The sequence below is a fragment of the Spodoptera frugiperda genome, chromosome 9, assembly GCF_023101765.2.
Source record: "Spodoptera frugiperda isolate SF20-4 chromosome 9, AGI-APGP_CSIRO_Sfru_2.0, whole genome shotgun sequence".
Classification (NCBI taxonomy): Eukaryota; Metazoa; Arthropoda; class Insecta; order Lepidoptera; family Noctuidae; genus Spodoptera; species Spodoptera frugiperda.
This window is the reverse complement of record NC_064220.1, coordinates 10,118,222-10,143,602: the sequence shown is the minus strand read 5'-3', so window position 1 is coordinate 10,143,602 and position 25,381 is coordinate 10,118,222. Positions and strand designations below refer to the sequence as shown.

At 35.4% G+C, this 25,381-nt stretch overlaps 1 protein-coding gene across 1 annotated transcript; it reads left to right on the top strand.

Annotated features, from left to right (window-relative positions):
- The first annotated feature begins 1,039 nt into the window (after positions 1–1,039).
- On the top strand, positions 1,040–24,439 carry LOC118271318 (uncharacterized). The gene is made up of 2 exons (XM_035587372.2): positions 1,040–1,812; positions 21,989–24,439. Exons 1-2 carry the CDS (start codon positions 1,329–1,331, stop codon positions 22,042–22,044), a joined length of 540 nt encoding a protein of 179 aa, XP_035443265.2. The 5' UTR covers positions 1,040–1,328; the 3' UTR covers positions 22,045–24,439.
- The last annotated feature ends 942 nt before the right edge of the window (positions 24,440–25,381 follow it).

Sequence of the window (25,381 nt, the reverse complement as noted above, 5' to 3'; positions counted from 1 at the left end):
CGCATTTGAGAAATTATAAGGAGTGAATGCTTTGCAGCTTGTTTAAGAAATCGTCATCATATCGATTAGATCTTTCTTCAAAGAGGTAGTCAAGTAAAACCAAACTACACTAACTACTACTAAACAACATAGGGTGATTTTCCACCTGAGATGTGCTATGCTACGTTGCTGTAGATACGTTTGGCTTCCACCAAACATATTCATTGGTACACATAGCTTAGCACTGGTGGAAACGGACTCAGTTAAACTGTTTTATATGGAAAGATGCATGTTATGGATGCGTGTTATGTATGGATGGCTTCCCTATCGATACATCGCACTGCGCTTGTTCCTCGCACAGCTACATTAATAGCTTAGTATGTATCAGTGGAAGTGTCACATAGTTATCACATATTCGTAGCATAGCTACATAGCATATCTCTGCTGGAAAAGCACACAAATACTAAATGTAACTAAAAACAGAATAAAACCTTTGACCAAACCACGTGCGTTACGAAGTTAGAAACAGACTCTCGACCTTACCTGTATTACAAAATTTACCAAAACCGATTCGTTTTATTGACATTTTATCAAATAACCAATAAAGTATCCAATTAACGTGCCAACCGTTTAACACAAGATGTTAAACATACGTATAAAATGCAGAATATTCGTATAGTTGGGTAACAAACAAGAATCGATTTTTTACCTGTGCAATCCTTCGCAGTCAACAAAATCAGAGAAATAGCAAGCAATATTTTTTAAATCGACCTTGAATCAGTACTAAGACCTTTGAAATACTTAACTCATTACGACAGAGTAATCATAAAAAAATAGAATTGGGCAGTAATGTCCACTTTATCTAAGCAAGACTGAGATAACGATGTCAGTCGAATCTATAAATAATTTACGCGGGAAACTTCGCACCTTACTACGGCCAACAGCGACAATATTTCATGTTGAATGCCATTATTTATACTGTTGGCTATTCTTTCTTCCCCTTCAAGAGTCCACCTGTATCCCTGTATAAAAAGCGTCCTTGCTTCCATTGTTAAGGTTTGCGCGCCAAGTGACTGCCAAAATCGGCGCACGCGGCGATGCGCGGGAAAACATCGAGCGTCAGTCGTATACGGGAAGAGCGCGCGCGCACACGCCGGCCACACCGCGCTTATAGGTTAGAATTGGCGCGTCCCGCGGCCGCCAGGTGCGACCCTCGCCCGCTCTCACTCGCCGGCAAACATATCCTCCCTCTCGCGCGCTACCTGCGGACAGCTGTTTTCTCTCGGGAGATTAGTCAGATGTTTCTCGGTAACCAGTCAGTGCTCACCTGACGCGCGCTACGACACGATATGGCGGCCGGAGGACGTACACCCAAGCAGAGGAGGTTCGAGATGTCCGTAGGCATGGCGCTCAGGGCTTCCAACACCCCCAGGAGGAGGCGCGGGAGCTGCAAGTGCTTGTTCGGAGCGCCTGACCGGGACGAGACGAAGCGATTGATGGCTGAGCAGTACGCCCGGGAGAGGAAGCGCTTCATCAGGCGCTTCAATTTCGACATTGAGACAGAATGTGTGTACAAATCTGCTAAGATGGACTCTCCTGTTAAGTTTTGTGAAGAGGATAAGGAAAACGCGGAAAGTCCTGTGAGGATGGCGACGGAGGCGCTGGCGTGTGTGGAGAACACAGACCTGAGGGTACTGGGGTCTCCTTCGAGGCGGAATGCTGGGAGTAATACGAGCTCGCCACGCACTCCTCGCACACCCAGAACTCCGCGGGCTGCTCGCACCCCCCGCACGCCCCGCACCCCCGCCTCCAGAAGACAGCTGCAAATGACAGGTCAGTACACACTATTGTTTCAACAAACAACCATAAAGTTACAATGTAACAATTGAGGCAATTTTTCACCGCAATATTTATAGTCCCGTGTCAATCTTGGCCAGCTCATTTCGTATTCAAGCATCGTCTTGCATAATGGACCAGCAGGGGAATTGATCACTGCATTTTTATTTTATGGGGCCATGTTTATACTGGGATTCATAATTGTGAAATATGGGCCAGGTTGCTTATCTGCTGTGAATAGTACAAATAAATTGTGTAAACGTTGATAGCTATTGATTACTTAAGCTCCTGTGCTACGCTTGTGGCAATATTAATAAATTCCTTAGTTATTCAGTGGGCTTCTGTTTTGTTTTAATGTGGTGTCTGGCTTTGTGCCAGACTACATGAACCAACTACAGAATATGTGCATTCGTGAGTATTTTCTCTTCTATATTTAACGTGTCTGGCATAAATCTGTTCGTTGGGTTTTTCATAAAGTTCAGTGAAAGTAATTATTCAGTACAAAATGTTGTAGGTCCACTTTCTCAGTGCACTTACATTGTAGGCTGACCAAAATCGATCGTAACATTCAACGGCGTTACTTTGACCTTTAAACTGCATTCTTTACTTGGTATCATTATTCAGTACTTATTATGGATGACAAACGCATCGCAATACATTCCTAAGTAATTTCAACTAGTCAGAAAAAAAACCGTCCGTTTACAAAATACATTTAGAGTAAAAGAATAACAATAATTTGATCTTTAAACTCAATACCGGATACTGCGCTTATAAGAGTTACAAGATTCAATAGGGTTAATGACCTTAGATACTTGGATGCAGCTAAACCAATAAGATATGATCGTAATAGAACTATTAAATCACTTATCAAAACATGAATACTTATGGTTTGATATGATGAAAGGAAAAAGGATCAATAATAAATAAAAAAAGATCTTACTTTTAGAACACACCAGGCAACACGTGACCTTAAACTCTGCCTACACACTTATCTATAAAACCAACTGTGTTAAGTTTGACATTTAATTAACATAATTCCTTATTACACATTCATTAATGAAAGCAATGAATCTCTTTTAGAACTAAAAGCAGGAAAATTGACTACAACTTTAGAATATGAAGTAAAAGAAGATAAAAAAAATAGATTAAAATATATAAACTAGACTAACTAATAAACTAGATAACTATATAAACTAGACTAACTAGCTAGACTAAAATATATATCCTAAAATAGATAGTGTCATATGACTGTATTGTTTAATATTCTTATGAAACTTTAAACTATTTTGGTAAAAAGAGATTTAAAAATATCTCAGCTTGTTTTTTGGACGACTTATTTATAACATTGAAGAAAATAATACTGAACCACTAAAACTAAAGCATTAGAAGTTAATAAACAAAAACCAGTAGCCGCCATTATTTAAATGAATCTGCACAACACAGATCATAATTAACAAGTCCAAGAATGATTCAGTGTTCATTAGATGATATATAAAGAAACAACAAAAGCTATTAATCATTTAGTTGAAATAGCCATACTTACACATGTGGAGAAAAAAGTAACTTGGGTATAAAGAACAAAAAAGAAAGATTAAAACTATGGCGTGATAATAATACTATGACTCATATTTGTAGCAGGCTTCATAGATGTAGTGGGTGTGCATTCTATAATCCCAATAGCGATTAAGATTTTAATACTACCATATAGGGTGATCATTTTGAAGTGACAAGCGATAATGGTGCCAATGACCATAAAAAAATAAGAGCTATAATACCAATCAATGTTTTTGTGCCTGATAGCTAGGTTCTTGGAAAGGACTAGCTAATTTAGGCTAGGATATTTAGAGACTGGGAATGAAACCGCAACCACAAGGAAGTTACTGTCTACTAAGAAATTATGAAGATTTCTGATAATTTTTTGCCTCATTTTATGACTATAGAAAATATTGTAGTGTGCTAAATTGAATTTGATCTTCTTTGTGTTTTCTTAAATCCCATTTCCAAAAAAAATTAACATCCTTACCAGCTGTAGGGTCCAAGTTAAAAATAGCCGCATCAAGATTTGAACGTTCAAATTAAAATTTTAAAAAACCTCGTCACGCTTGGCGTCTTCCGGGATATTTCAAGGGACGATTGAAAGCTATCACCATTACAATGCTTCTTTCTTCCGCTTCAGTGCTTTGACATCGACAATCTTTATAATGTTTTGGATTTGTGCCATTGGAAAAGAGCGTATTCCTTTTTAAAAGGCCGGTAACGCAACTGTGTCTCCTCTGGTGTTCCATGGTCGATGCTGGTCGCTTACCATTAGGTGAGACGCCTGCTCGTTTGTCATCTATTCCATAAATAAATATATAGGAATGGATCTAGCTCTGGTAAAAGTTATTCAGATTTTTGATTCTTAAATAAGAAAGACATTTTTTACTATCATCTTTCGTCATCATCATCTTCATCAATAATATCTTTATGTCGATCAGTTTTCTACATAAGGATGTTGTTCATACACTGTTCTTTCTTCGCGACAAAAAACCCTAACACTGATGAGCTCATACTGCGTAATATCTAAAAAAAACTTTCCACATCTTCACCATCATCCATTACATCTTTCTTTTACCATAGTTACGTAACCACTTTTTTATCCTTAGGTCTATGAACTACTACTTGTGTTGATCAAAATATATCTGTAGAATGATCAAAGATTCGATTCATGGCTTCCAATCCATCCATGGTGTCCGAGGTCATTGACCCGTTACGTCATCTAAGGCCCCACATTTTTTGTTTCACCCGTGGCTTGAACAAAAATATTTTTTGTTACAATACAATTATTGTTAAAGGAATTTAGACCTTATAATCTGGTAATAGGGGTTTGGTGGTTATGTTGAAGTGCTTATACTTAAGTTGGTTAAGTGTAACTTAGTAAGTACTTGAAATATTGGGAATGAAAGATGTGTAAGTATAGGTTTGTCTGTCCGTCCGTAATAATTGGTTGTTAAAGCATCTGTGAACGATACATATTCAATAGAATGGCTTCGTTTATTGACTTCTACATAATAACGAAGGAAATAAAGACTAGGTTGTTTTCATAACAATACTGTACCTACTTGGGCAGTAGTTAAGAAAACGTAGTACCAACAGCTGTTGCTAAAAGAAACCTTAGAGATTTACAGTCTAGTTAAAGTATAATTGCCAATCAGATTATTATACTTTCGCCGTTTGAGGTTTTTCGGCAGCACCAGTCCCCGATACGTTGAGCTTGAAAAATGATATGACGCAATATGAATACCTTCATTTACAAAATCTCTTTGCAATTCATCTGCCAAACACGATACAGCATTAAGCATTTTAAGACCACAAAAAGTTCAAAAAATTTAATAACACTAAATCTCTTTAAACGTAACATCACGCGTTAAAATTATGGGAGGAGCGAGGAGTAAGGTACTACGTAATTCAAAACAGACTTTCTTGTGAGGTAATTGACCCCATAGATCATGAGTTACAAAACGTAATGGGACTTTTTGTTGATCCTTTAAGTTTAGAAGCTTAAATAAATAGACAAGTATACGCCTTGCGATGTTTCGAAGTGAATCATCGATGTTTTGTATTATAACTAGCTTTTCATGACCATCATCATCGTCATCAACAGCCTATAAGTGGCCACTGCTGGCCAAAGGCCTCTTCTCACACGGAGAAGGTTTGGGCATTAATCGCCACGCTTGCTCAATGCGGGTTGGCGATTTCAAACTTATAATCAGAAATTATAAGCCCAGGTTTCCTCACGATGTTACTTACTCTATTCTACATTAAATTTTATCTTTATAATAGTGCTTTTATTACGAATTTTCTAGTATTTTTTTTAATAGAATGACCAAAAAGCAAAATTTGAGAAATGCTATATTTACCAATCACACTTTAAAATCCAATAGTACATTATTTGAGGTTCTCATCCCACGTTTCATGATTCGATCAATGGTTAACCAACTGCAAATGATAAGTGCAAACAAGAAGCAGTCTAGACTGCAAACTATGACCTAGTGTTTGAGTATCTAATTACCAAGACCTATTTAAATTGCAACGGTCTTAAAACTGAGCTCAAACGCTGCACGATCAAAGTTTAAGTAGGAGTTTATTGACTGTTACTTAATAGTTGCTACAAGCACTTTGTCTACCACTACAGATCAGGTCCAGAAGGGCTGATGTCTGATCCGGAGCTGCGGACTACCTAGCGAGTTTACCGGGGCTCCGGCTCGAAAAGCAGGAGTAGGAACTAGGTGGTTTTTAGTCAGTAAAAGTCTGACACTCCCTCTCGCCTCGCCCAAGGCGGGATAAGTCATTGGATGATTTCCTCTCCTTAAAAAAAGCTACTTTGTGTAGACTTCAATCATATTATTATCTAAATAGTTTTATTACAACGTATGATTAATTTATTTATTTTATTGAAGAACCAACAGCGATACTATAAAATAACACAAAGAAAAATTAACTATAAAGTAAAGCTAAAACTAAACTAAACTTGAACCATCTAACATAGGGATCTCATAACACTTACTATAGGTACTATCTTAGTTCCTCATAACTGCTTTACGATAACAATACGTCTACTGTCAATAAAATGGTCGTAAACCCTGTCTGTCTATCTGTCTGTCTGTCTATCGAATAAATTTTACTACTTCTAAAGTCATAAAATCTATATGAATCACTTTTAGTACTGAATTTAACTATAGGAAGCTACCAATGTAGCTTAGTTATAATACAATTATTATTTCGTAAGTAATATATTGAGTATATATTGATAATAAATAAGAGCAGCCCTTTTTTCTGAGACGGAAAATTCATCTAATGACTTGGGCCAGACGAGAGGGAGTGTCAGACTCTTACTGGTTAAAAATCACCCAGTTCATACTCTTGCTTTTCGAGCCGGAGCCCCGGTAAACCCACTAGGTAAACTGCAGGCGAATCTTTTATTTATTTGAACTTAATAGCCATGTGAAAAAATGTTTGCAGTTCCTATGCTTAATTACACCGTCATATAATAAGCCAACGTACATAAACTGCTGTAAATAGGCCTCAATAACTTCCAGCATCTAGCAACTAGTATCCTTTACCAACATTAGTGAAAGAAAAATAAACTTAATGCCGAAAATTTTCCAAAAAATTACCAATCACTCATTCCTATTGCCGAAAAAGTACTATATTTTTCTTATCTCAGCCCAAAACTGGGCAAAACAAGTGCGATAACTTACTACTATCACTATAAAAGATACCGGAGAAATTCCCAATCTGTCTACGAAAGTACCGATCTGGGCCAAAAACAGCCAAAAAGTAAATAAACACGAAAAGCAAAGCTGTACAAATAACAAACACTGATATACTGAAATGACTGATCAGCTAACCTAAATACTGAAAAGATAAACGCTATAAGTCAAGTTTTATAGAAAAAATAAATATTTACTGTTGATATGTGCCTTAGTAGGTTGAACCACTGTAGGGTTAAATGGAAAAGGTCCATTGCATCTAAGTTATGTTGTTAGATGTGACTGTTAGCTGAATGAATGATCACAAGTGCTATTTTTTCTTATTCGACGAAACCGACAAATCCTTGTAGCATTTGTTTTTGTTATTCTTAATAGCAGTATTATTTCTGGAATAGGGTAGATGATTATTTTTATTTTAATATCCGTAACGTATTTTTTATTTTCTTGCGGTCACAAATAATTTCGAAGATTATCGATTTCAAATTTCGTAACGTCACTTCTAGGTGCGTTTTATAAATGACGTAGTTGCTACCACTTCTAAACTTTGATTCGGTTTATCTAAGTATTATTAACAATCTTATACGACAAAATAAAAAATACGTATCTAATATTTTTTCATTACCTAACTGACGGAATAAATAGATTTTTAATTTTCATACCCCGTCATCATCCCCATTTTTAACCATTCTGTCATCCATCCAACTCAGTCAGAAATTTCTAAATGGACCTTCTGCGGCACCCATTACAGTTTGTCCTGTAAAGGTATGTAGTTAAGCAAATAAACAAAATGTCGTCAAAAGGTGTGTCTCTCTTGACCTCAATAGCTTGCCAATTGAAGTAGGTACTGCGTTGTCACAGCATTATACATATTTACCTAAGTCTTACTTGCATTCGTGCACATAGTAATACTTTGACATTGTAGTGTCATGGCTTGTCAATAAGGTTGTTTTTTTATTTGGCAAAAAAATGTATGATCTTATGTTTCTTTTTTGTAGTATGTTGAAGATTAATAATTGCTGATTGTAAGTTTGAAATCGCCAGCCCGCATTAAGCAGGCGTGGTGATTAATGCTTAATCCGCCCGCATTAAGCAGGCGTGATGCTTAATGCTCAAACCTTCTCCGTGAGAAGAGGCCTTTGGTCAGCAATGACAACTTATCGATTGTTGAAGATTTTGCCTCCCTGGAGTGATTTTCTTAACTTCTATTTAATTGATGATTGATGATAAATAAATACCTTATTATTGAATGCCAAAAATACGCTTTTCAATAAGCAGCTCAATATATTATCACGTGGACAATTTTAAGTTTGCTTTTTCTAGACTTAAAACGTGATACCTACATATTTTGTTCTAAATATATTATACATATCACGCTGCCCAATCAGGTATTTTATTATATTATTATATTCTACGACCAAGTCAGGTTTCTAAAACACTGTGCACTAGATATCCCGTTGTTTTGTATTGTAACGGTACATTAGCAACCTGTGGTGAATACCATACTATGGAGGCCTACGAGGTGTGGTTTCGCAAAATACTATGTGAGAATTCATTCTGTGATTGTGTTTTGTTTCAAATAAATATCTAGAACCTTTTGGCTGATGTTAGACATAAAAGGAAAAAAGTTCGAAAATTTGAATGGAAACTCCAGAAAAATGTTAATGTTAAAAAAATCTAGCTGTGTGAGTGAGGTTACTGGAAGCCCAATTACCCCCCGTCGCGATCCCTGATTCCCCAATGACCTCTAAATTCCTAACCCCAAAAAGACTGGCAGCACACTTGTAACGCCCCTGGTGTGTCGGGCGGCGGCGATTGCTTACCATTACGTGGTCCGTCTATTAGCTTTCGACCAACCAAACCATAAAAAATATATAAGTATAAAAATTAAAAATTTAGAAAACAGAACAGAAGAAACTTAGAAGAAATGATGATAGCAAATAATACTAAAGACGAGCATTAACCAAGCGAAGGTGTAAACCATGTAATTGCAGAAAAGAACAAACCCACAACAGCAATACAAACTACAATAACTAAAAAACACTATAAAACTAATTTTATAGATGAGAAAAACGTATAAAATAAAACTCAGCATGTCGCTCAATAGTCCCATGAAGAAACGATGCGCTAATTGCTCTTTTAAAACATTAATTGCGAGAGAAATAAAAGCAAATGTGATTTTATGGTACCATTACTAAAATGAACCTTATTACATATAGGTTAAGGCTTTTTTATAGCCCTAACCAATGGTGAAATTCTCTACCATTCTCTAGAAAATCTATAAAACATAACTAAGCTGAGGTAAGCGTTTGACAAAGCAATTATTTGATCAGGATTACTTGTTTGAACATGTTCGATTTCTGACTCATTGACGAGAAATCTGGAAACTTAGATCATAGCTGTTTTGTCATCGGATCATAATAGTTCGAGAATTTTATTTCTTGTAAGAACTAAAGATGTTTATTCAACATAACATAATGAAACTATAAAGTTTGGTAAGAGACTCGTGGTGATGGAAAGAGAAAAGTACATAAAATCATTTTTTTTAAACTGTACGAAGAAGAAACGAGATCGCGTTCGGTACTCTGATTGGCCGATTAACTATTTACTAATAACTATTTACTAATAACTATTTACTCTGATTGGCCGATTAACTAGGAACGTAGTATTTAAACCGAATGTAGAAGGATTAAATCTATTTTGAAATCTGATAATAAAATCCAAATATTCCCTTTAACTGTAAAACTTAGAGGGTATATATTATTTTAGTGAAAGTACATTGTATACTTACCTGTGACTCCTCTGGTGTTGCGGGTGTCCATGGGCGGCGCTGATCGCTTACCATCAGGTGACTCGTTTGCTCGTTTGCCTCCTATTCCATAAAAAAAAAAAAAATGAGGGAAAATATAATTGAATTTTATAATAAACAACATCAGACAAAAAAAAAATAAGGAGCACACATAGATGAATATTTCAATAGTGTCAAACACTAATGCCTTAATCCATTTTCATAATCATATAATATCAACGAAGGCCAACTTGTTCCAAGAATCCTCAAGGTCTACTAAACACCCGTAGTCAAAATTGACAAAAAAAATCCCCGATACAATTTTCCTTAAGAAATTCTAAAGGAAACGCCTTCATTGTATCAGTTCACGAAATAAAAAACCGCCTGAGAAATATTTGGTGTGGCAACAATAGAACAATATAAGGAAGTTGCTGACGGAGTGACGGCTACTGATATATTTGATAGACTTTTGTAAAGCGTTCGACATGGAGCACAAATTATATCTATTGTTGTTCAAAATTCAATGCAAGAGATGAATGTTAGTATTGACTAATCCTCATCTAAAACTGCATATTCCAAACGAAAAACAGAAACCTCATACAATCCAAATTCAAACTAAAACGGTTACCAAGCGTTCCACTTGTCTTCCAATTTCAAAATCAGCTCCCGGAACGACCAAACCAATAAGGACTCGCCAACTTCAACCGACCAATAGCATCGCTTTGACCGTTAAAATTCAAAAAGTTTCTCAGCCTCAATAATAAGAATAAAGGAATTAAAATTCTGTGGTGACTTCAACCAGAACAGGCATACCGTGACGGTTTCCCTACGCAACCAACCGTGCCCTATGGGAGTACTTCGCTTGGTATTATTATTTAGGGACTATTATTACCAGGGCTCCACCCGCATTTTGTGATCGTGAACAACTAACTGATCTATTAGTCTGGTGGTTCCTTGCACGCACGGTATCTAAACACGATGCCCTCAGGGCTTGTTTAAAGCTCCTGCTTATTTAGTTTCCCGAATTTCTTAAAGATACTTTTTTGTAAAATCTTACCAGAATTTTTACTGGTAGTCAATAACAAACTGCCTTTAATTTTGTCAGCAACAATGATTTGATAAGTATCTTAAACTTCACTAACGCCATCTAGCGAACTTCAAAACTATACTTTGAGTTTAGAGTTCTTATTACTCTTACCAGATTTTTGCTGGTAGCCCCTAGAAACCATATAATTTTGTCAGCTACAATGGTTATAAGGATCTTAAGCTTCATTGACGCCATCTAGCGACATGCAAAATTATAATTCGTTTTCGGTTGGTATATAATGGACTGTGAATTTGTGAAACACACTCATCCCCACATTACCATCTCATCCCCTATATCCTCTATTAATTACAATAAAGAATTGAGTATTGAGTAGTGAGTAAATAGAATTTGATATAAAGAAGATATTATACCAGATCCACTTTTCAAAATATACGCTATCAAATGACGGATATCTATATGCCTTTTAGTTTTTAATACATCTGCAGCACACCCATCGATGTAAAATTAACGATTACATCAAATCCTTCAATTAATAACTACTATAAAGAAGTGACGTGGAACTCAATAAAAACTATACTAAAATCTGTCTAGACCAGACTATTGCAATAAAATAACTAGCTTCATCAAGCTAAATGCAATTCTGACCAAACTGGATAAAGTATAAAATCGTCTGTAAGGCTCATATTCAGGACAAAATATTGGAGTTTGAAACATAGGTGTGTGTCAATAAGCTATACATTGCACTATTATAATAGTCAGGCGGGACACGTGACTGTTTGAAAAGTGCAATGAACCGGTTTATCATGTGTTATGACATAACCTCTGCTTTGGTATCGTTAAAAGTATAGGAGAAGTTGGGCTTGCGTCTTTTTGTGCTGATGTCACGATTTATTTTACTGAAGGAACTAATCTGAATGTGTTTGCAATTTTATGATGAAGTTGTGTTTTTTATAAGTAGTCGTTGAATACAGTTCTAGCTTATAGCTCAATTTGAACGTAGAATTTTTAAACGTGTTCATAATCAAAATGGTGATTTCCACCAGAGATGTGCTATGTAGATATGCTACGAAGATGTAATAGCTAAGCCTTGAAACTATGTGACCGTTTCCACTAAGCTATGTTGTAGCTATGCGAGGAAGATGTGCAGCTCGAGTATGCGATGTATCGATAGCCACCCATAGCACGCATCTTTCCATATAAAGAAGGCTAAAGCTGAGTCCGTTTCCACCAGTGCTAAGCTATATGTTCCAATGAATATGATTGGTGGAAGCCAAACGCATTCACAGCAACGTAACATAGCACATCTCTGGTGAAAAAGCAGATTTAAAATATTACAACCAATTCGCATCCCAAATTATGTAAAACGAAAAAAAAAAACATCAAATTAAATCCCGTTATTCAACTGAATAATCCAACAGAATGACTCCTGATTTCCTGATCATGGGATGCCTGTCAGATTTGCATGTGATTCGGGACTGTTCAGCACGGGACATGGCGTGATGGCATACTTTTTGCCGTGCATTATTTAAATGGAACCGAATTCGGTGTAGCATGCGACATGACAGGGCAATTTAGTCAACTGAATACCATTTTATAAGTCTAAATGCCTGCGGGTATGGAAATGCTTTCAAAATTTAGGTTTTGGACTCACTAGCCCACTAAATTCCTTCAATTTTTACTGACTGGAAGACTACTAAAACTTTCTTAAAAAAAGTCATCTAAGGATCGTTTAATCTTAAAAAAAACATTAACCTATAGCATCGATTCTTGATCAAATGAGATAAATAGTAATTTCATTATTTACACCATTTGAAGTCTACATGAAATAAAAACTAAAAAAATCATGTAGATTTATAGAAATAGTTGTTTTATGAATACTTTGTTATCCAAATTCTGTAATATATTTGAAGTTATATTAATAGTTTTTAAATAAACATAATAAAAAAATCTGCACCTATAATACACGAAGGTATAAAACTAAGGAGAGACCAATTATTATTTTTAAATATGAGCTTTTCTAAAGACTAGTTTGATCTCTCGAAGAAACTATAGTTTATCTTAAATATGATCTCCTTAAGGACCTTGGAGCGTGGAGAATCAGGTTAACTAGACGTTCCACCAGAACCAATGTGGAATGTTGGACTTTTATGGAATTCCAAAATATCCAGTCAAACTTAAACTTATTGAACTTCACTTATTTTTTTGTTATAACATCATTCTTATTGAGATAGCATTATCGAAGATTAGACCGTTTAAAGAAGCATATCGTGACTGATGATCTATTGAAATGAAGATGTCACAGGCGTATCTTTCATGCACGTACTAGAAAATACATCATACTAATATTTATGCGAAAGTTTGTGTGATTGTGTGTATGCTTGTTACTCAATTACGTCAAAACTGCTGAAAGGATCGGGATGAAACTTGTAACATGGGTAGATTATGATTTGCAAAAACACTTAGGATTTTTATCCTACGGAACTATGGAAAAGGGGCAAAGCCGCGGGTAGAAGGTAGTTTATTAATACTTAAAAGGACACAATATCTAGATACAATTGAACACAAGAAGCTATGAATACTTGAATCTTTCATTCACTAAAGAGATGTATGTGTATGTGTGTATGTTTGTATATGTATGTATACAGGGTGTTTTCTGAACGAGTGCAGAGTCATTGTATGTTATCGGATAAACTGAAACAAGGAAACCGACAGTTATCAGGCCACGAGCGGGCATCGAACCCTGACCATACCTTTCACCAGGCTCCCTGTTACATGAACATGAGGTCATGCCGATATGCCCTTTAGATATTTTGTCAGTTTTAACTTATTTGGTTGGTGGAATTTTTTTGGGATCGAATCTTACGGTTTGCTGAAAAAATGTTCTTTCACATCATAATAACAGAAATATAATACATGTACCAAAAGGTTGAATGAAACAGTTTCCATTTTATTTTTTATAGCAATTAAGTAACAGAATCTATCTTCAGAGTCCTGTATCTAGAATTTCTTTCACATTAGTTTGTCCCATTGTCATATTTACTAACCAATCACACCAAACCATCCGTTAATTTAAACCAGTTACAGAAATACAGAAATATCACTTAGGCGATTTTTTTACAAACTCATACATATTATATCTATCCGTATAAAACTAGATACTATTGTATGTATATCATTATCCTCATTAAATAAAGTGGCCATTGGACCCAAGAACCACCTCCAACCAGTCCCTAGACTTATAATAATCGCTATTATAATAACAATTTCGCCAACATTATCGATACGCTGAAAGATTAAAAAAACTGATATGTATAATGTGCATTTTACTTACTTCTCATGTTTCTTTTATGTTTACAAAACTAGCTGTTGCCCGTAGGTTAGCTTGCGTGTCCAAATAATAAAATAATAATTATCAGTCTTCAGTTTCCTAATTATCTGACACCAGACTAGTATTACAAAATCGTTCTGATACGTCATGAAAGAAAGAGATATCAGACGCTTACTAGATTTAAAATACCCCTGCGGACTTACCTGGGAGCGAGAATATCATCCAATGACTTCTCTCGACTTGAAAAGCTAGGAGTAGGAACGGGAGTGTCAGACTCTTACTGACTAAAAACCACCCCGTTCCTACTCCCGCTTTTCAAGTCGAAGCCCCGGTAACCTCTTAGGCAATTACTCTTGCCTCGCCCAAGGCGAGAGAAGTTATTGGATGATATTCCCTCCTTAAAAAAAAATAGGGACAATGTGAACATTTTAAAAAGGTCCCATATTTTCTCGTTTTTAACGAAAGGACTGTATTTTTTATATTATCACATAAAGAACTTATAAATATATCGTCTTAGGACCTAAATGTCCAAATGCTTAAGTTTTAAGTAGATACTTAACATATCTTTAGGTGCACGGAATTGGTCTCAAAACGTGGCATTTGTCGCTAAACGCCTTATTTATAGAGCTTACTGTGTAAATCCAAGCTTAACATATCTTGCAAAAATGTTTTACTGATTTTAAATCTGCTTAATTTCTCAAAAATAGCCATTTTTTATGGTATAAGACGGATCACCTGATGGTAAGCAGCCAAAACACCAAAGGCGTTTGGGGGTTAGGATTTAAGTGTTTTTGGGGAATCGGCCATTGGGATGATTGGGAAGAAGGGTAATTGGACCTCCGGTAACCTTACTCACATCGGTACATTCGTTTCACATCGGTTTTCTGTCACTCCGGTCGAGCCGTACCATCGTGCCGAAGCATGGCTCTCCCACACTTAAATTTTACACACATTAATACCTTACCTTACTGAGGAAAAAAACTAAAAGTAGTTGCACTTAGTCACTCAAAAATAAAACATAAGAGCAAGATAATGTATGAATGCCGTTTAAAATTCAATTAACTCATTTCTGTTTCATGTTACCGCCATGATTAATTACTGAGCTATGCTTCATTAACTCTAGCCTAATGAGATTAGTGCTAAATGGCATATATCCTGCTTATACACCGTTAGAAATAATTTACTCTCATTTCGTTTCAAATGGGAGATTATAATTAGAATATGAATTCAAAACGTGTATTAAGTCTAATGCCATACTTTAGGCGCAATTCCAGACCCCTACCTGTGACCGTACTATTAAAGAAACATTGTACCTACTGTAGATCCTGGCTTACAGGAGTTGCAGCGGTTTAGGGAGGTGGTGGAATTCCAATCAAAAAACACCTTATGCAACTCAATAATCAAACACAAGACCATGCTTACTGTCAAAAAATAACTAAACCCAACTTTTTTTGATGGGGCAAAATCATCCAATGACTTCACCCGCCTTGGGCGACTCTTATTAACTCAGACTTTTACTGACTAAAAACCACCCGTTCCTAGTCTTGCTATTCGAGCCGGAGCTCCGGTAAATCCACAAGGTAGTCCGCAGCTCCGGGGATATTTTAACCTAGGGCTTAAAGCCCTTTTAAACCAGGCCCTTCTTCGCAGTAACACTTTAATGTTGATAAACAAAATTTTACATACATACATTCTTTCATACAAAATTCTTCACGAAATGATTCACAATCTGAACTTTCCTGAAGTTAAAGTAGGTTGGTTAAGAACCCGTTTAAAATGAGGTTATGGGTTCAATTTTGAGCTGGTTTCCATACGTTTTTGGTATCGTAATTGATGACGTGTGTTGTAATCAAGGCTGAGTCAGAAGTAAAATATTTCTTTGTATTTTGTTGAGAATGGAATGTCTTGTAGTTTTAAGTAAGTTAAATCTTAATAGTGTTTGGTCCAGAGTTCCGGAGTTGCAGACTGCCTAGCGGGTTATCGGAGCTTGGGCTTGAAAAGCAGGAGTAGGAACGGGGTGGTTTCTAGTCAGTAAGAGTCTGACACTCCCTCTCTCCTCACCATTTAACATACAAGTCCACATATCTTCTATGTTTGTAAACACACCCACGATACAGCAGAAAATACAACGTGCGAAGCCACGTTTTAAAAAACTTTTCTGCCTACCCCTTTAGGGAATATTAAGAACATTACAATTAAGAATATTACTATAATAATATTACGATTTCATTCTAAATACTTTTACATATTTTTGTTTATCAACAACATTGACAATAATCTGCTATGTTTTTCGTAACGGGACCTAGGGTGATCGACCTTAGTATATGAATACATACATATAATTCTACCTGCGAATCGTATGGTAAATTTCGAAGCTAAAAAACTTGACTAAACCTGTTTTATTTCTACTAAAGCTAGCTTAAGATTAAGATCTTATTCTGTGAAGCTTCAATGTTGTAGTTACTTTTGCACATTTTAACTAAATGTTATAATAAAATGGCTTACTGTTTAATTTTATAACTAACTTTAGTATAAATGTGGTAACACTACAAGCCACAATAACAGAATAATCACACTGTCATACTTAATATTACAAATGTGAATGTTGACGGTCAATAACGCTGAAACTACTGAAAGGATTTTGATGAAATTTGGTATACAGAGAGAGTATGAGCTGTCTTGGGTGATAGGATACTTTTATCCCACGGAAACGCAGGCGAAGCCACTAGCAGAAGCTAGTTTATTAATAATAAAAAAGGTAACTCCTCACTTATCTAAAAACGTCTCAGAGAAAATTTCAAACGTTCAAAAAGTAAATACATAGAAACTAGTCAAGCGATATTATTTCAAACTAGAACCACAACACATCACATTACTTGGCTGACTATATCTACCTAGTACGTAAGCTACCTAGGCTCATGTAAAGCACTAGTATTGCAGCTTAGGTTATAAAACTTACGCTAGTACTAGCTCGTAATGCGTAAGCACTAGATGACCTACTTTTAGGACCGGCACGGAACTAGGTACAAACAAACAATGCCTATTACAGGCTACCTAGGTACTAAGTAGGTACCTCGGCTGTATGGGCACAAGCACAACAAATAGTACTGTAGTTACTACTACTTGGAAAATGCTTAAGTTTATACTTAGGTGGAGCTTGAAATGAAAATGTACACTTTTGAGAAAATTCACAATGCTTTTCCTTCACCGTTTGTCAGTGGTGTCTAAATAGTCTTAGAAAGTACGTATAATTCGGAAAATTCTAATTATAAGCGTCTAATTTCACACACATCACAAATAATAATAGCCTATACTTAATAGTCCACTACTAACCAATCTTAAATCTCTTTAAAGTCTTAAAAATAAGAAGCGGATGTCTTTAATCTCCAGGCCACCACGACGTTTAGAAAAGCATCTCAGTCTTAATTTAAATCAATCAAGATTAAGTCTTAATATGTACCAATGAATATGGTTGGTGGAAGCCAAACGCATCCACAGCAACGTAGCATAGCACATTTCTGTTGGAAAAGCACCCTTCCTGAGAAATTCACAGTAAATTAATTTTAAGTGAGAGTGTTTACTTTTCTCAAGTTAAGTTTAGCCAGAAAGGTCTTGTTACAAAATCATTATTAAATAATCTTCCATGAAATCATGATCAACATTACGATTATTTAACAATCCCTGCCTACATCAGCTACCTTGTAAGCAGGATACAAATAATATCAAGTTCATATCGAATTGTCTTAAATTAAAAATCAAATAACATTTCCGATTAATATTCGAACACGATTCTCAGAAACTAAGGCTGTGTACACACTACACACTTGAACCAACTTAAGACAAAGGCTTTTTTTATGGATTAAGCCGGTGCGCGGTGGCATGAAAATAGATGATCCGTCTTTTCGTTTGATCAGGTGATCCTGATGGTAAGCAATCGCTGTCGCCGATGGACACTTGAAACACCAGAGGCTTTACAAGTACGTTACCGGCCTTTCTGGGTTAGGAATTTAAGGGTTGTTGGGGAATCGCGGATTAGGAAGATTGGGAGCTGGAGCCATAATAACCCGCGAGGTAGTCCGCAGCTCCGGATCAGAGAATAGCATACTACTGGTATACTGCACACTACTACACTAAACTATCGTTTTCTTTTTCTTCTCTTCTAATAACATCTTCTGATTTGTTTCATTTCCCCGGGACGAGCCGGACTTCAGTGTTCCGGTGTTTTCATGTTTGTATCTACTGTAGATCCTGGCTTACAGGAGTTGCAACGGTATGGGAGGTTGTGGCGGGCTTGTCCCATTAAAAAAAAAACTACTACACTAAACTTAAAATGAAAACTCCTTTATGCCAAGTATAATTTTGGCCCTTGCCTTAAATAAATTTTAATTTTAACATTTATTATTAATGTCCAAAGCCTTAGTTCAAAAATATAAACCACACAGTGGTCGCTTTCCAGGAAGCGTTTGGCAACACTTGTGTGCGCTTGCGCACATTATGAGTAACGTTGCGATCGCCTTATCTTATTCTTACTGTCTTACACGGAGATTTAAATATAATGCATTGCTTTGTCAATGTTTTTTTTGAGGTTTTTTACTTACGTATTACATTCGGTAAAGTTACGATTGTCGATTTTAAGCTGCTTTTGCCAAGGCTAATTTATGGATGGGTGTCCATTTTTACATTTTATGGCTTTCGTCGTGGTCTCAGCGAATTTAGGAGCTGATGAGAAGCTCAGCAGTATATGATGCTAATTTGTAATTAAAGCGTCAGAGACTTAAAAGGGAATAGGTTTGCTTAAATCTCAAAAAAAAAAATACACGATGAAAGAAATTATCAACTTGAATGACTTCAGAAAGAAAAGAAAAACAAAATAATCCATCATACTTTTTCTCATCGACTGCACGGATGGTGCGTGGCTGGGCTACTGGTTGCCGTGCAATGTCTAGCGGGTTCGATTCAACTGAACAACTCTTTGTGATCCACAAATTGTTGTTTCGGGTCTAGTATCACTCATATGTGAACGTTTGTAAACGCACCCACGACACAGAAGAAAATCCCAGTGTGTCGCAACGTTTATTTGAAAAAAAAAGAACATTTTATTCAATGTTCAAGCAAGTTACAATACTTAAGTGTGGTGACAACCGTGGGACAAGCCTAATTAAAGGACTGAGATATAATATTACACCCTGTATCATCCACATATCCATAAAAAAGTAAATATCCACACATTAAAAAAACATTTCACATAAAAATATTTTTCACACGGGGACAGTGAAATTCTCAGTTTCTCACCCAACATACCTGTTCAACCAGCATTTGCGTGATAATAAAAGAAATAAACAATTAAACAAAATCTCGGTGCTATCCGCTACCGGCGCACACGCAGGAAACAGGAAACTGCACCAATCACATGCCTCGGTTCTAATTAGTGGTGTAGTTTTGGTTTTACCACTGTTTTATTAATATTATATTGATTTTATATTATATTCTTGTTTTCCCGTCACATAAAAAGAAAATATAAACAAAATAATGATTTTGTAGTAATAACAAGGTGTTTGTACCTATTGTGGACAAGTCCGTATAATACTATTCTAGTCTATAAAATATTTAAAATAAATATTCGACAATTAATAAAAATAAAAAAATAGGACACATAACTCAATAGTAAAGTCGATTCACTATAAGGAAAGTTGTGAGAAGGATTCAAAAAGAAGTTTGTAGTTTTTGTCAAACAAATAATGATAGATTTATTAACACCTCAACTCCAAAATCTTCCCACGGACACTATAGCAAATACAAGCATGAATAAAAAAACTAAAGTCATACATCTAAGAATCATCATTGCATTCACTTACTTTCAAAAATACTTCTTTGAAAAACCCATTAAAATGGTGTGCAAAAACCACTAGAAAGAATGAATAAAGTGTCATTTAAAAACGTTCGCTTTTATGGACACAAAAGTTTACATAAAAATCTATTGAAATCTTCCCTTTAATGTAAATCGTACGACATTTAACTAATACCACAGGAATAATAATATTATACATCTTCAAATATTGTTGAACGAATGTGTGCGTAAAAAATAAACAAAACGGTACATGAACCTGTTATCATTAAAAGAAAACCAATCGTTTAAAAAAAACTAATTAACTATACAACCTTACTCAAGCACTTGTTACACAAAAAAGGTAATATTCTATTCTGTCATAATCATAAATCAAATCAAACCAAAACATATTTCGAAAACAAAAAAAAGGTCACAAAAATAATTCGAACGGACGGTAATTGGTGTAGTCACCCTACAAAGTTGGGTCGCGTAACCCAGGTAGCTACTTCTTCAGCCCAATAAATACGTCCGACTCCTTTTTTTATCTCGATGTCAGCCTTAGTGGGACCAAAACCTGTTTTTATTTGCGAATACTGCCATCTCTTTCTTTCTACAAGCATTTTTTTGTATATTTTTTAAAGTGACCAGTTCACACTTCTTCAATTAAGAATGAACTGTAGATAATTAAATCGGAAAGCCTTTTGGTGATCGGATGATTCGATTAAAATGATTATTTTCACGCTACGAGAAGACTTATGTAAAAGTGCCACCATGTTTTTTTTTCATTCAGTCTTTGAAAAAGGCTTCGGAATCGGTCATGATCGATCACGCATATCGGAATACCTTACGTGGTATGGTGGCTTATACAATGCAAAGGAATGTCTTTGAGTAATCAATCAGATCACGGAATATACTGACAAAGGAATATAAAAAAAAATATTATTCAATAGTTCCAACGAAGAGATGCTAGTATCTCTCTTGCTTGTTTTTATATTTTCTCCAGTAATAGGATATTTGGGTGGTAGCTGTTATTTCTGAAATCTACCCAATTTCGTTTTATTTTATTGTAAAATATTTAATCAATCTTGTAAACTTGATATAACATTTTTTTTATATTGTTTTAAAGTCTTATGGAAAATAGTTTGAAAAGTTATAATTATAAAACTAAAAAAAGACGATAACAAACATTTCAGCTTAACCCGCAATTACAATAATGCAATCTTGTCATTTGCATATGCAATCTCCTTTATTTCCCCACCACCAAATAAAAGCATCAATATAATTGTTTGCATCTAAAATTTCAAAACACAAGCTTATTTTACAAAATGCCGACAGTAACATAATATAAACATAACAATGCGTGTAATATAAGAAATGCGAATAAAGCATATAAAACCTTTTGTTCCGTCACACGCAGGTTTGAATATCTCTTGAAATCGATGCCAGCGGTACTATTTGATATTTAACTCTGCTACTGCATGCATATTCTTATAAAATTGTGTTGTTAAGCCATCTTTCTTAGTATGAGTAAAGTTGGTGGTCCTTATGTAAATGGCAAATTACAAAGTCCATAATCCATGCAAGCGAAGCTGCGGGCATCAGCTAGTTATATAAGTAAATATAATCAGACTTAGTATAACCGGCCCTTAATCTTATGAAATTTGACAAAACTAATTATGAAAAAGATACATGTCTTTTTTTGAGAGGGGGAAATTATGCAATGACTACTCTCGCCTTGGGCGAGGCGAGAGGAGTGTCAGATTCTTACCGACTAAAAACCACCCCGTCCGTTCTACTCCAGCTTTTCGAGCCGGAGCCCCGGTAAACCCGCTAGGTAGTCCGCAGCTCCGGATCAGGCATCAGCCCTACTGTCTTGTCTATCTATGTTTATGTTTTATAACTTGTATTAATTTTCCTTTTTCTTCTTCCACAGATTACTGGACCCTAAGAAAACATGCAGACGGTGCTTCCAGCGACAAAGAAAACTAGTTGACAATCAACTTTAATATACATAATAAGAAATTATAAATTATAAGTTTAAAATTACTTAGTAAATACGTAGTGTAGTCGACTTAAAGTTCAACCTCGTGTAGAAAGCGTGTTTTTTTTATAAATTATTATACTTAGATATAAAAAATAAACAAAGTTATGTATTTGTATTTATAAATGAAAAATTAGTTAACTAATTTAACTAAAAAATCACGGTTCACTCACGTATATTAATGGAGAAAAGCTCTATTACTAGTTTCCAGACACAGTCGACAGAGGGCGTCTGTGTACGCTGCTCATGATTAAGAGTCCCTCTGTGACTCGAAACTAATAGAGCTTTTCTCAATTAATGTACGTGAGTAAACCGTGATTTTTTAGTTAAATTAGTATGTCTTATGATAGTTATTATAAAAATATAGAAAAATTAGTTATTAAAAATCATTAAGGGTGCGTGGTGTTCCTATGAATGTCTAATCTACGTCTTTAATCTAGATTTTCGCTGTGTTTTGGTTTCATTTTGATTTGAAATGTGAAAAAACTTTTGAATGTAAATTATTAGAGGCTAAAATTATTTTGAAAATAGTAATCAAAAAGATTTAAATAATATAACTATTGATTTAAGTGATGTGTGGATTCCATGGGAACCTAAACTGTAATTAACATGAAATATTTGTAAATAACGTTTAATACAAATTGCCTTACCGCCATACTCAAAGTCATTTAATGATTACTTAACCTAGTCCTTAGCAATTGTTTTCTGAACAAAATCGTTACTAATGAATAGTTTAAGTAATTATTAAATGTCTCTAAGTGCGGCAGCTAGTGTTGATTAATGTATTAAGGGTAAATTCATTCTGTAAGTAATGTTTTTTTTTTCTGAAAGCAGCTTAATGTTACAATACGTTTCATTATTGATTACTTATGTAAATCAGCCATATTTTTGACTGTCTTAAGATCTCTTGTTATTCTGACTGATCCTTGTAAAACACTTATTTTGTAAAACAACTGAATACTCAATCAAAAAAAGGTACCTTAAAGTTACTTATAACTTAAAGTGAGTAACTTTGAGTCCACTTATAAATGAGTGTTGTAGTGACTTTGAGGTTACTTAAAATTGAGTTTTTGAGTATTCGGTTAAGTAAACTTGTGTTAATATTTTCTGTTATTAATACTAATTGTTTTGTAAACATTCTCGTTCTGTTATGGTCGTGAACGATGTTTTATGCCAGAAATGTAATGAAAGTAGTGTAAATTGAATATGTTTTGATTATTCTTAATACTTAAATGTCACTCTTAAGTCTGTTTCGTATTCCCGTAGCTGCGGATAACCTTACGGGGCTCCGGCTCGAAGCAGGAGTCAGACCAAGGTGGTTTTGAATCAGTAAGAGTTAAAACTCCCTCTCGCCTGTCGCGGGAGAAATCATTGGATGATTTTCCCCCCTTGAAAGAAAAAACCTGTATCGTATTACAAATTAGGTGATTTCTTTGAAAGCAGGCGGAAAATTGTACATTGAATACTATTATTCCGAAAACTAAAAGCCAAGACTTAAAATAGAGTGTCATTTGACTATTAAGAAAAAAGTAAAATACTTAATTAAAATGTAACTTGATTACTTTATATGCGTACTTATAAAGTAATCAAGTTACGTCAATGTGTTTTTTGTAAATTAACGTTTTAACTTGGAAATCTTAAAACATAAATTAATAGCCGTTTCCACCAGCCAAATCTTAACTGAAAGTTACTCAGTGACGTAGCACCTAAACTAACTTCTTACTTGTACTGTTACGCGACGTCCTGCGTGAGCGATCTAGACGCGAATACGATGCGAAACAACAAACTGTCAAAATCTATTGACATTGCGTTTATGCTATCAACTGGCTTGATATGTCCGCGCGAACTTGACGCGATTTAGTTACGTTTTTGTTTATAATGTCAGAAACAGAAACAAAACGAAACGATTCACATGCACGTAGGACATAGCCGCCGCGTCACACCGCATCGCGTTGAATTCGCGTGTCACCGTTTCGCTTCGCGTTCGCTTCTAGATCGCTCGCAGGACGTCGCGTTAGGTGTCACTTATAGGTTGGTTATAACTAAAAGTGTTGTTAAAGTGTCACCTATCTTACCTTAGGGGTTACTTAAAATTTAGGAAAGGTTGGTGGATAGGTGTATAAGTGTATCTTCATGTAGAATCTAGTCTATGATCTCTGCAATAACGATTGTCTATGGCCGCTGTCAGTGGCCACTCTTCCTAATAAATCTGTCCTTTAGCTGATAAGTGTGTACTATACTTTAGATGTTTTAGAAAAAGTTTTTTATTTAGATACCAATGACAAAAGGTGTTTAGTATTTTGTGTGTCCAAATAAATAAACTAAATGAATTTTTATAATATGGTTTTTGTTTTATTTCTGTATGTACCTGCTTTCAACGACTCAAATTAAGTACACGTGTGTGTGTACTTGCTTTCAATAACTCCAATTAAGAAAAGGAGCCTTATTATGAGTTTGTTTTACGTTTAAAATAATCGAAACGTAGCGCGTTCGACTCTTTGATTGGTTGATTTATTCGAGCCGGCCAATCAGGCCATGATTATGAGTTCTGTTGTGGCTCGAAACTAATCCAACAGTTAATGTACAATAATATGAGCACATACTGTAGTTATTATGTTCTGTCATGGGTTCGATCCCCAGCTATCGTCATCATCATCAAGTTGTTTACTGCTTCTGGGCTCTTCTGGATCCTAGAATCACAGATGGAAGAAAATTAATATATCTTCATATGCAATGACTGCACGGTTAGTGCGGTAACTAGACAACGTGTAGCGGGTTCGATTCCCGCACGAAGCAACTCCAACCGAGTGATCCACAAACTGTTATTTCGGGTCCGGGTATCAAGTGTATGTGAAATTGTATGTTTGTTAACACACCTACAACACCGGAGACAATCTTAGTTTAGGGCAACGTTTAAAAAAACAAACAATATAACCTCATATTATACTTTCTTCATGAAAGCCCATGGCATCACAGTTTCACAATACACAATACTATTATAATACACAATAATAGGTTGCCTCGATAGAAATTAAAAGCGTGATATTATGCAAACAGTACATGTAGGAATGTCCTTCACAAACGTGACAATTTACTGAGGGAAATAGGTGACCTAGGTGGACCTGAGTTGGCAATGTACCAACACCGTTTGAAGGTAGGAATACTAATGCTTGCTTTGTATTTGTTTTGTATCATATTATTACATAGCTTCTGCCTGCGACATCATATGCATAAAAAGGTAATGCCCATTTATCCTGTTCTCGTGGGAATATAGGAAAATCCCGT